The sequence below is a fragment of the Colletotrichum godetiae genome, assembly GCF_030913485.1.
Source record: "Colletotrichum godetiae strain CBS 193.32 chromosome Unknown BDP55scaffold_30, whole genome shotgun sequence".
NCBI classification, from domain to species: domain Eukaryota; kingdom Fungi; phylum Ascomycota; class Sordariomycetes; order Glomerellales; family Glomerellaceae; genus Colletotrichum; species Colletotrichum godetiae.
The window spans coordinates 18,076-30,578 of NW_026851278.1; the positions used below are offsets into that span (position 1 = coordinate 18,076).

Below are 12,503 nucleotides of genomic sequence, written 5' to 3' on the forward strand. Positions count from 1 at the left end.
CATACCCATCAGCCAAAGATTGTCAAGATGAGGTCGACACTCTCCAAGAGCGTGCTCTTCTTCCTCTATGGCCTAGCGGCAGCCGCCCCCTCGCTGTCGTCCAACACTGGTGTTTCGAGGAGGCAGGACAACGCGCAGCCTGGCTCGTCAACCCCGGCAGACTCTAACCAAGGTCCCAAGTCTTGCAACACTGCCGAAAACAGACAGTGCTGGGTCGAGGGATTTGACATCAAGACTGCTTATGAGGAGTCGATCCCGGATACCGGGGTGACTAGAGAGGTTGGTTGGCCTGCATGCCCCGAGGCTATCCCAATGCTAACAAGCTGGGCAGTATGATTTGGTTCTCACAGAGCATACAACATTCCAAGGTCTGGATGGCATGACAAAGAACACTGCGATGTTGATCAATGGTGGCTTTCCGGGCCCGAATATCAAGGCAAACTGGGGCGACAAGATCAAAGTCAGAGTCGTGAATAATCTCAGGTCGAACGGGTGAGAACAACAGCATCAACATGCACCTATCTTTCAGAATATTGACTCGCTGACCCCTCTGCAGTACCTCGATGCATTGGCACGGCCTACGAATGCTGAACAACAACCAAAACGATGGTGTCAACGGCATCACTGAGTGCCCAATTCCACCAGGAGCCAGCAAGACGTACGAGTGGCGTGCAGAGCAGTACGGCTCATCATGGTACCACTCGCATTTCTCCGACCAGTACGCCAACGGTATCGCCGGTACAATTCAGATCGACGGACCTACATCCAAGAACTACGATGAGGATCTCGGTACCTACTCCATCACGGATTGGTACTACAAGTCCGCTGATGAGATCCGCTCTACCTTCACTGCCCCTGCTGCCGTCCCCGCCAGTGACAACATCCTCTTCAACGGTACCAACATCAACAAGAACGGAGGTGGCAACTACTCCCGTGTAACGCTCAAGAAGGGCAAGTCTCACAAGATCCGTCTCGTCAACATGTCCGTGGACAACACCTTCTCAGTGAACCTCGTCGGCCACAAGATGACGGTAACGGGAACCGACTTTGTGCCCGTCAAGCCCTTTGAGACAGACTCGCTCTACCTGACTGTTGGCCAGCGCTACGATATCATCATCGACGCCGACCAGGATGCCAGCAAGGCATACTGGTTCAACGTCTCGTTCCCGTCTAACAGACTCTGCGGCACGTCCAACATGAACAAGCCTGCTGCCATCTTCCAGTACGAGGGTGCGTCAAACAGCCTCATGCCCAAGGATGCCGGCAAGGCGCCCACCGACGCCCAGTGCCAGGACAAGACGGACTTTGAGCCCATCTTCAGCGTCGACGTAAACTCCACATCCTTCTCCAAGACTCAGGATGATACCCTTGATATCACCGTCGACACGAGTAGGACTACTGGCAGTCAACAGGTCTTCTGGAAGGTCAACGGCCAGAACATGGACATCAACTGGGACCAGCCAACGCTGTCTTACCTTGCGAAGAACAGTACCGACTACCCCGACAACTACAACGTCTTTGAGGTTCCCGCAGACAACGCTGTAAGTCTCCCCGTATCATTGACACTCGAGTCCTTAGCTAACAAACACCACAGTGGGCATTCTGGGTCGTCGAGAACTTATTCCCCGCCCCTCACCCCATGCATCTCCACGGCCACGACTTCTACATCCTAGGCCACTCCGAGCCCGCCTCCAGCGGTCGCGGTGACGGTGTCCGCTTCAACGCGCAGACCGACGTCTCCAAGCTCAACTTCAAGAACCCCACCAGGCGCGACGTGACCACCCTGCCCGGCCGAGGCTGGCTCGTCGTGGCCTTCAAGACCGACAACCCCGGCGCATGGCTCTTCCATTGCCACATTGCGTGGCACGTCAGCCAGGGCTTGTCGGTGCAGTTCCTGGAACAGACTGACAAGATCATGGATACTGTCAGGGCTCAGGATATGGATGATATGTGTAACCAGTGGCAGACGTACTCGAAGAAGGCTCCTTACCCTCAGACCGACTCTGGTCTGCGTAAGCTTAAGATGTGAGGGGCACTACGTCTTCATACGGCACGGAAATTTTGCAAAGATTGTAATCCATTGTTTGTTTAATCGTTTGTTTGTTGGGTCATTTGTGGGAACTTGAGTGGCGCAGCGGTCGGAGCATGGTCATGACTGTCGGAAAGAAGGAGCATCATAGATAGAAATAACATTCATGCTAATTTTCGATACTGTTTACTTGATGATGCGATGTTTAGTTGTCGATGTCAATTTGTGAGATTACGCAGCATTGATCCGACTTCGATAGACATCACCTACGTGCTACTCTCTATTCCCTTACGTACCCAAGGATTTGCACCTGCAAGCCTCATGGTGCTGGATATTGCTAACATGTTGATATACGAGAGCCGGATGGAAGCGAATACATTGGCTTTGCAACAGACTCTCAATTTGTAAAAAGTACGCTCTAATCCAAGATCTAGACATCTACAAACGACCGACACGAGCTGAGGGGCTCTCAAACTTCCACTGTCCGCACCAATGAGCCATCAACTCCGGCGTTACAGGTCCAACCGAGCGCAGCGCAGGACTGCAAGCCACCGTTCTTGTAGTCTCGTGCGTCCTCGAGTTCGGTATATTCTCTCCCGCAGCAGCAGCGCCTCGATAGAAGTCCACCAGCTTCAAGCCGGGATTCCGGTCGGCACCAAGTGCTCCAGGCGCCTTGCGGCTCGCCTCTAGTCTTTCAACCCAATCCTTGAAGGTGATGAGGTCAGGAAGCTGATTTCTTCCGTAGTACTGCTGAATAGCAGGCACCAATTTGTCAAACGTTGTGATGGACGGGTTGCTGCCGTGGAAGTACCCTTCGTGGTAGTCTTTCGACTCCTCAGTCAGACCGCCAATATCCAGAATCATTCTCGACATCGTCTCAACCGGGACCCAGGCGGTCGTATTCATGCCAGATAGGTGCCTTGGCAACGCCTTGAGAACAAGGCTACTCGCGATGATGGAGGGCAGCCACTCTTGGCGACTCCAAGCGCCTTCATCAGCAAGAGGCCCGGCAATTTGACCAACACGAACGATGGCCAGCGGGAAGTCTCCGACCTTGGCCGCATCTTCAAGTACCATGCTCGAAATGAGCTTGCTCTGGCCGTACCCGAGACCCGAGATTCCGTATTCTCGCAGGGATTTCTCCGGCACGGGACCGTGGCTTGCATCCCACTTGCTGGTGGTACCGATCGTTGACACGAATACCAGCACGACACGCTTATCCGCCGTGGCAGAAAAGTCGGCCAAGTTGCGACATCCTTTGATGTGTGGCTCAAACGCATCAAGAGGCATGTTGAAGTTGACTGCCCAAGCATTGTGAACGATACGGTCCGCCTCTTTTAGTAGACGCGAGTAGACTTCCTGCGATAATCCCATGTTGGGTTGCGACAGATTAGTATGGAAGAACTCGACCTTGCCGCTCTCTTCTGGCCTGGCTAGCCCGCGTTCCTTCATGGCGTTAGCCTGCTTTCCAGCACCACCGTCGGTTGATCTGTTGAAGCAGATAACTCTCTTGACGTGCGGGTTGCGGATCAACTCATCGAGCAAGTAACATCCCATGTTTCCGGTTGATCCGGTGAGAATGACAGTCTGCTGCTCCTTCGCGGGTTCAGGGCGCCCTGGTTTGGCATGGACCAGGTTTTGTCGGATCTTCTGATACAGCCTATCCATTGCTTGGTGATTCTCGCTCTCGCTAGTAGCACCGCCATTGGCCTTGCCCTGGCCGGATTGCAAGATGTGGCCAGCGAGCTGGTGAGGACTAACGTGAGTATACATATCGCGAGCCTCAATAGTCGTGTCACTGTAGTGCTTATTGGTAGCGCGCAGACTAGCGGTGATGAAACGTGCAGCAGCAATGATTTGCAGCGAGTCCATGCCAGCCGCGAAGAAATCAGTGTCGGACTCCAAGTGAGGGACGCCGAGATGCTCGCGGAGGAGCTTCTCAATGGACTTGCTGAGCGCAGCCTGGGAGCTCAGATCGAGCCGCGGCACCTTAGACAAGGGCACCTCTCTCGGATTAGCGTAGAGCTCCTCAATCTCATCGGCATAAAGCTTGATTGTCGCCGATCTCTTGAGGGTGCCCTTGTCTGCCATGAGGAACGGCTTCTCCGGATTGGACACTGTGATCAAGTGCCGAATAATCCGACCGTGCGTTGCTTTTTATTCCCGTGTCAGCGCTACGTTTTCTCCAAGGATGGGTGTACGTGACGTTAGTTTGGGTGTGGTGGAGGACTTACCAATGGTCTCGTTAGCCTCGGCAACTTGCGGCATGATGCGGTCGATAAGCTCATCAATTTCATCGTTCGTCTTGGGCTGCACAAACGGCTCCACGATCAGAGCGGGCTGGAATTTCTGGGCTCCCACGATGAGAGCAGCCTTAACCGCCGGGTTCCCGGCAATGATGTCTTCCATTCTCACGGGGTTGAGCTTCTCTCCATTGGAAAGATTGATGATGTTGTCGGCTCGGCCGTGGAACTTCCAGTGGTGCGGCAGCGTCGGGTGAGGTTTGTACAAGTCGCTGGTCGCATACTCCTCTCTATCGGGGAACGTGTAGAAGATGCCTTGGATCGGAATTTGCTTCGACTTCCTGGTGATCACCATCTCGTAAACATCCTCGTCGGACGTGGCCTTTCGGAACTCGACGCCAGAGAGCTCCTCGTTGTAGATGAAATACTGCCATAGCGCTGTATTCTTCTGATGGTAGATGCAGAACGGTAGGGTTCTAGCAGTCTCAGCTTGCTGTCTGTCCTATTTGAGAGGTAGAGGAAACTTACTCAGTGGCACCAATGATGTTGAGCAACTTAACACCATTCCTGTAGAGAATGTCACCGGCTTCCTTGTTGAGAGGACCTGGGGTCTCGTTAGTTCTCGGCCTCCATGCATCGTCTTTTCGGGTAAAACGCACCGCCTCCGAAACCAACAAAGTTGAGCCGCTTCAATACCTCGATTTGATCGGGACGGTGGACCATCTCTTCCAGAAGAGATGGAGGTAGTGCCGCACTTTTTGCGCCTGTAGCCTTGAGAATCTCAATCGTAAGATCAGGGGTTAGCGGACGGTCAGGGAACGGGAAAATGATGGGCTTGTTGCTGAGAACCGCAGTCCCAATAAACCCATAGACGCCACCAGCATGGAATAATGGCACTGGGCACGTCAGCTACTATCAACCAGATTAGGAACTTCACTCATAGTGCTCACTGGGACTAAAATGTGTATCTGCCAACGACTCCATGGCCCGTGCAATAGGAATTGTACCATTCCATTCCGGAAACTCGTGCTGCGCATCCGTCAAGGCGATAGAGCCATGCTTGGTGACAATGGGCTTGGGAAGACCTGTGCTACCGCTGGTGTGAAGGACAAGGAAAGGATCCCATTCTGCCTCTGACGCAGTTTTTGTATATGGTACGTTTGGAACTTGCGACTTGGAAAGGATGTCGTGCAAAGGCTCGATCTCGATTTGCTTCATGTCCCAGTGTTTTACCCAGAAGTCGACGACAGACTGGTGTGATGGCGGACGCACCACCAATCGGCAGTCAGATAGCTTGAACAGGTTCAGCTGCGCTTCGAGAGGGTTTCTAGGAGATACGAATAGGGCCTGTTGAGTTCCAAGTCAGTGGCTTTGTTACCAAAAGAAACCAGTCAGAGGATAGCTTACCTTGTATCCTGCCTTGATGCAGGCGACGATCATGATCTAGTATTATGTTAGTCGGAATCTCCACACCACGAGGAAGCTCTTGGTGGCCAACCCACACAGTATCTGGCATCATTCGGACCCATATAGGCAACGGTAGGAAATGTGTTTGGAGCAGGGACCCCGCAAGTGTCCAGGAGGAAGTGCGTAATGTAGTTGATAGCATTCGCAAAATCTCTGTAGGTGACAACTCTCCACCCATCTCGGGGCTCCGACGTGTATGGCGTTGAAAAACACGTCCGGTTAGGCTCGTACGCGGCCCTCTCGTCAATGATGGACGGGAAAGTCCGCTGTCCACAGACAGAGAGAGTCCTCGGTTCCGTGACTTGTACGGTAGTTGTAGCCATTGTTATTTTCGTCGACGATGATAAATAAGGATACAGCATAGCTTCATAGACGCACCACTCCAAGCCCCTCCAAACCCCAGAATCGACGAGACCAAAGCGCGCTCATATACTATTTCCGCTCCCTCGGTTGCGGCCTGAAAGTTAAGACGACACGTGACGAATCGTGGTATTTCTAAGCATTATGAGGGGGAGATAGCAAAGAGACTTCAAACCTGCGAGAGTCTATCTGTTGGGATGAGCTCTCCAGTGTTCTGGACACCACGTATTTGTGGTTGTTACAGAGTTCCACCAGCGGCTGCCTCGGTCGGAGGTTAGGTCAAACTTTCCGTTTCGGCCGCTTAGAAGCGTCAGCGGCAGGGTCAAGCAACCGATAGAAATGATATTTTCGGTACCGTCTTCGCATACAGCTTCAATAATTCGGCGCCGAGATGTGACGTACCGACTCTTGAGTTGTTCTCAAATGTCGGAAGAGAGAACGAGGAAGTGACAGGCCACGGCTCTTCCCAAGTGCGTGGTTGTCCGATTATGAGACGATGGAAATCACTATGGATTTATTCCCACAAATCATTTCCTGATACGGCACATTCACCTGAACTGAGCACGATGGGAGCCGGTTTTCTTGTCCCAGCTACGTTATGGCCAAGCTTGTTCCCGATTTTGGCTGCCTTCGCTGGCGGTATGAATATGATCCACGTTAAGCTCAGCTCGCGACTTCGCTTGGGTATCGATTGCTATGCAAACGGACTCCAAACGGAATTTGACATAGCATAGCAGCTTCTTGAACTCCGGGAAGACGCTGAAGACGCCTAATGCGATAAAGTCCAGACCCTGCTCCGGATTCTTCTAAGGAGCCCACGATGTAGCGCTACCTTGCAATATGAGAGACAACATTGTTTCGTCTGAGCTACTGACTCGTTCGAGATCTCCCCGATACCTCGGTAATTAAATGTATCTCGTGCGGGGAAGCTCTAGATATTGGCCATAGCTTCATGCCAGACAATGCAAAGAGAAGGTTTGGGTCCATCTGGGGGGGCCATAGAGGTCGACGAGAACATGCTATCGGTTACTCTCAGCAACTCGTACTCGCACCACTGCAGTTGATAAAATAATGAGAAAACCCTTCCTCGAAGCTTGTGAAGCTTCCAAAGCACTAGGAATGCGGTGCAACATAAAGTCATCCCAATCATCCGTTGCAAACTAGAGTGACGTCAAATGCAGCGCCGGACTCACATACCCAATTCAGGCTAAAATACCGTCGCGAGGAACCATAAGTCTGACGCCAAGGACTACCGTTGAGATCTATAAAGGGGGCTTCCTAGTCCAGAAATTCGGGAAACATGCGGGACGGCATCGGCACTTGCGGAGAGCCAAAGGCCCCCCACGGGCCACATGTTAACGTTCTTCAGTCGCGCCGAATCGCATCGGCAACACTGGTTTACCCCCCCGCGTCCGAATCCCCGGCACGTGTTTTGAGTTCGTTGGCCGAAGTCAAAGTGTTTCCATTGGAGTGTCCGTCGGAGGAAGTGGAGCGCGAGCTCCGTCCCGCCGGTGAACGGAGAGGAGCCGGTGCCCCAAGCGGTCTGGGGTCTGAAGCTTTCGCTTTTAGACAAGGCCGAACGAGTTTGCGATTCCATCTACTATTCAGTAAGTGCTAGACCACAAGGGCTTGCGTACATGTACCGGTCTCAGACCTGATTGGCGTAGAGGAGGCACATGTCCTTCAAAGGGATGCTGAATCTCGAATTCAAGGTAATCATTTTACTTGTTCCATCTGGTATTACATGCTTGTGTACAATGCCCTCCAACTCCTATCCCATTCTATGATATGACGGTAATGAAATCCCAAAAGTCATTGACTTTTCCAGCCATCTAATCAAACACATCCGTCACGTAGCGGATGTTTCTCAGCGCCTCAAACCATTCCTTAACACTCTCTTCGTCCGTCTCCTCACCCTTGGCCTTCTCCATCTCAACCTTGATCTTCAGCATGGTCTCCTTGGCAGACTCAGCCACACCGCGCGAGCCACAAACGTATGCCTTGGCACCCTTCTTCCACAGGTCAACGAGCTCCTCGCGATCTTGCCACATACGGTCCTGCACGTGCTTGCACCCGTCGCTCTTCTCGCAATCGCGGCTATAAGCGCGACGGATAGAGACGGCACCCATCTCTTCCCACTTATCGAACTCATCACGGTACAAGTCATCCTGCTCGGGGGAGCGGCATCCGAAGAAAAGCAGCGCAGGCGCGAGGGTGCGGCCTGCTGCGAGCATAGTGGCGCGCTCCTGGATGAAGCCGCGGAAGGGCGCGAGACCGGTGCCGGCGGCGACGCAGACCATGGGCGTGTGCTCGGCGTCAGAGGGAAGGCTGAAGGCGGCGTGGGAGGGGCGGATGGCGACGTGGAGGCTGTCGCCCTCGGCGAGGGAGTCGAGGTAAGAGGAGGCGACGCCGATGTAGGGGCCCTGGCCTGAGAGCGAAGGCTCGTTGAGGACTGAGAAGGTGAGGGTGACGTTGTTGGGGTACGCCATGGGTGAGGAGGAGATGGAGTACTGTCTGACCCGCATCGGCGGCATCATGGACAGGAAGACGCCGATCGGGAGGTCGATTGAGGGGTGGCGCTCGAGGAGGTCGAGGACGGAGACGCGCTTGCCGCTGACTTCGTCGGCATAGGCATCGCCGGAAAGACGGTTCAGTTCGGTCTTGGTCGCTTCATCCTTGGCATGCTCTGCAAGAGCAAGGAGGTTCTGCAAGATTGTTAGTATCAATGGTCAAGGTTAGTAGAAAGGTTGCTTCTTACTCTTCTCGTAGCCGGCTGCGAAAGCTCGACATAAGAGCTCAATAGGTCGTTGGCAGGCACGGAGGTATCGACCGGGAGGGACGTAGGACCGTCAGTCTTGATGCTCAGGTGAGCATCACGGGCGATATGGAAACGACGCATGGCGCGGTGGACAGTCTCCTTGGGGTTGATGGGCAGAACGGCAAGGTAGTCGCCCGCAGTGTACATCATGTCCTCGGGGAGCTTGATCTCGACATGCTTCTTGATGCTCTTAGGGTCGCTGCCCTTGGTAAGTGTCGCAGTCTTGGTGACGGTGGCCTCCTTGACGTCCTGGCGCAGGGTGGAGGTTCTGGGGTTGCTGATGACAACGCCGACGCCCTTGGTCTTGGTGTCCTCTGCAGAGGTCGTCTTATACTTGTTGGTCAATGAGGGCCAGAGAATATCGTCCTCCCATGACTCAAAGTTAGTGAAGACCTCGCCACTCGAAACATCCGTCAGACCGACTTCGGCCAGGCGAGTTGCACCAAGCTGTTCAAGAGTGGTGTCGACCAACTTGGGCACGCGGTGGAAAGTCTGGACCCAATCCTTGTGACCGCATCCAAAGACAGCATACTTCACGTCCTTGAGAGGTGCCTTGGCCTTGTCCTGTCCCTCGATCCAGGCCACAAAGTGACCAGCGTTATCAGGAGGCTGGCCCTCGTACGATGCTGTGATGATAACAACAGGCTGGTCGGTGGGCAGGCTGCCGTTGGCGCTGTCTAGGCAGTCGATCTTTGTCGCGCGGAAGCCGTGGGAAGCGGCATCGGAGGCGACGCGCTGCGCCAAAGCCTCGCAGGTTCCGCTGTTGGACCCGTAGAGGATCGTCAGCGGCATTCCAGTCTCGCCCCCGGCAGCAGCGCCGCTAGCCTTGGCCTGCGCGGCCTGCTTCTCGGGCTCAGCGAGACCGGCCAGGCGACGCTCCAGAGTCGTCGGTGTGAGGTTATCGCGGAGAATGGCGCGCATGTGCATATCCTTGGGCTTGATGGTGAGGGTCTGCTTGATGCCAAAGTGGTAGTTGGGGTCCAGCACAAAGTTGAAGTTCTGGAGAAGCATAACCATGACCAAAAGGGCCTCTTGCCAGGCAAAGGGGCGACCGATGCAACCTCTCATGCCGTTGCCGAATGGCTTCCAGCAGTTGGGGAACTCCTTGGTGATGCGGTTGAAGTTCTCATCCATCATGCGCTTGGGCTTGAATTCGTTGGCGTCCTCGCCAAAGACAGCGGGGTCGAGCTGGGACTTGGCGAGGAGGTTGATGATGGTCTCACCAGCGCCCACGGCGTACTTGCCACCAATCACGGTATCCTCAAAGGCCTCAACGGTGAAGACCGGGATCGTTGCGTTGACACGCAGAGTCTCGCGGAGAACACCGTTAATGTAGGGCAACTTGGACAAGTGGTCGACCTTGATCTGTCCCTTTCCAACAACATCGTCGACTTCCTGCTGGGCCTTACGGTACGCCTCGGGGTGCTTCAGCAGTTGGTAGAAAGCAAAGGACAAGAGTCCTGACGTCGTTTCGTGACCGGCGATGAGGAATGTGATCAAGTTGTCCATGATACTCTCGTCCGTCATCTTCTTCCCCGTCTTCGTGTCGACTCCCTCCAGCATGGCCGTGAGCAAATCCCGGCGATCGCTCTTCCCGTCCTTTCTGGACTCGAGAACCTCTCTGGCTGTGGTTCTGAGGGTGTCAATGTCCTGCTGGAACTTCTGGTCCTTTGCGCTGTAGAACATGGAGGGTAGCGGCAGACGACGCGACTTGTTGCCGGCCTCGGTCAAGAAGTCGCCCATGGCCTCGATGAACGGATGAAGAACGGGCGAGTAGTAGCTATTGAACCGGTATCCCATTGAGCACAGGGCCAATGTGTCGAGCGTCAACCGCGTGAAGTCATCCGTCACCATGATTGCCGACTCAGGGCCATAACGCGCCCATTTTAATGCTAACTGGCTGGCGATATCGTGCATTTCGTCGTACATGTTACGAATCGAAAGGGGGCCGAAGGCGGGCATGAGAACGCGGTGAGCGATACCCCAGTTCTCCTCGCCCATCCTCGCTGTGAAAAGTCCATCGTGGACGCCTGCTCTGACTTGCTACTTGGGAATGAGTATGACTTCCTGCACACATACAGACTGCTAAAAATGAGCGCAGCTCTAAATAAACTCACACTTAATGCCTGGTTCACGGACTTCTTGAAACGCTTCTCATCGCAAGTCTCGTTCACCAGCTCTCGTGTCGAGACCAGGACAATCGAACGTCCTGGGAACCTCAATCGGTAAATCTCACCTTCAGGCGCACATGTCACTGTCAGCTACGTGTCACCGATAAGATAAGGGGGGTTTGGTTCGCATGAGTCAGGGGTCTCTTCACTTACCATACTGGTCCGCAAGCGAGATCATGGATCCCAGTGGGAATTCAGGGTCGATCTCGTTGATGTTGCCGAGAAACGGCAGCCCAGAGGGCTCTGGGATCGGTACTGTTTCCGACATGTTGTGTGTATGTGTGCGTACGGAGTAATGTGGAGTGTATTTGTATACGTGTGTTGTTGTATGTGTCAAGGGTATGGTGTGTTCCTCGAGCGTTGTTGATGTGGTCAGTCACCTGTGAGATCTGAATGCACTTCTCATGTGATGAGACAAAAGGCCAGCAACAGGAGGGGATATCGGCCTGATAATATTCAAATTCGAAAATCGCCTGAGCCCCCCCCCAATTCAGGTATATGGCTAATCTCTGAGCTTACCAGGCGTTATGCCTCGGTCCCATCATCATGCGTGGAGTACGAGGATGAACGCTGATATCATGCCCGAAAAAAGATTTCCCATCTTCCCACTTTTTTTCCTCACGGCGAGGTGAGCGACAGGTGGACCAATCCCGGCCATCTCAATGGTCGAGATGAACGCAATCGTGCGGATTCGTGCCATCTTCGTAGCCCAGCTCGGCCATCCCGTCCGTCCCCGCCTCTAGTGAAACATGGCATTCGGCGCCAGTCCAATTCCGCGCCGACTTGCTTAAGCGTTCTCTGCCCTATGGAATGCCAGCAAAGTACTCGGTAAGCAGTGACTACTCGCCAACGAGTCGAGATTCGAGGAGGGGTCTTTGGAGTGTTGCATTATTGGTGGGCGGTGAAGCCAGGGGTTCTTGTCACTCCCATGCAATGAGTCGGATTTGGTATCCTCGTCCCGCGATCTTGGTCCCTATCACTTTACAGACTGATTAATTACTGAAATGCTCCGTTTGATGATTAGATGAAATTCCACAAGATCGGTGCCGAGGAGGCCGACTCATGAGACCATTCCCATTGCGAATCTGACCAGAAACCAACATGCCCGCCCACCGGCACCCACCCGTGTGCTGCCACGGTGCCACCAAGGCCTCCCAGAGTCCCAACCCGTTGGATCCTAAAACTAAGGCCGCCAGCCGCCAGGGGTTTAGTCCCGAGATCCGTCGCCTACGTGCATCTACGGCGCAGCGATGGACAGCTGCCGTCATGACGGCGAATTGCCACAGCCCAGCTGCCGGCCGTTGAGTTGCCCCATCCCGCTCCGTCGGCCAAACCGAACCCATTACCCTCCCGCCCCGGATCAGGGGGATCAACGGGTGCGAACGGCGGTCATGTCGCCGTCCGCCGTCGATAAT

At 54.1% G+C, this 12,503-nt stretch overlaps 3 protein-coding genes across 3 annotated transcripts; 1 reads left to right on the plus strand and 2 right to left on the minus strand.

Annotated features, from left to right (window-relative positions):
- Window positions 1-27: 27 nt before the first annotated feature.
- BDP55DRAFT_695245 (multicopper oxidase) lies at window positions 28-2,029 on the plus strand (the record flags this gene model as incomplete). Its single annotated transcript, XM_060577445.1, has 4 exons — window positions 28-279; window positions 332-492; window positions 557-1,541; window positions 1,595-2,029. The coding sequence occupies 4 exons, from the start codon at window positions 28-30 to the stop codon at window positions 2,027-2,029; spliced, it is 1,833 nt and encodes a 610-aa protein (XP_060427515.1).
- Window positions 2,030-2,409: 380 nt separating this feature from the next.
- BDP55DRAFT_717072 (male sterility protein) lies at window positions 2,410-6,462 on the minus strand. Its single transcript, XM_060578363.1, has 7 exons — window positions 5,775-6,462; window positions 5,680-5,715; window positions 5,223-5,619; window positions 4,932-5,168; window positions 4,801-4,876; window positions 4,264-4,769; window positions 2,410-4,146 (listed from the first exon to the last, which is right to left on the minus strand). Exons 1-7 carry the CDS (start codon window positions 6,099-6,101, stop codon window positions 2,468-2,470), a joined length of 3,258 nt encoding a protein of 1,085 aa, XP_060427516.1. The 5' UTR covers window positions 6,102-6,462; the 3' UTR covers window positions 2,410-2,467.
- Window positions 6,463-7,931: 1,469 nt separating this feature from the next.
- Window positions 7,932-11,356, minus strand: BDP55DRAFT_633801 (cytochrome P450; the record flags this gene model as incomplete). The annotated part of the gene is made up of 4 exons (XM_060572599.1): window positions 7,932-8,804; window positions 8,858-10,960; window positions 11,035-11,171; window positions 11,242-11,356. The coding sequence occupies 4 exons, from the start codon at window positions 11,354-11,356 to the stop codon at window positions 7,932-7,934; spliced, it is 3,228 nt and encodes a 1,075-aa protein (XP_060427517.1).
- Between the last annotated feature and the right edge of the window lie 1,147 nt (window positions 11,357-12,503).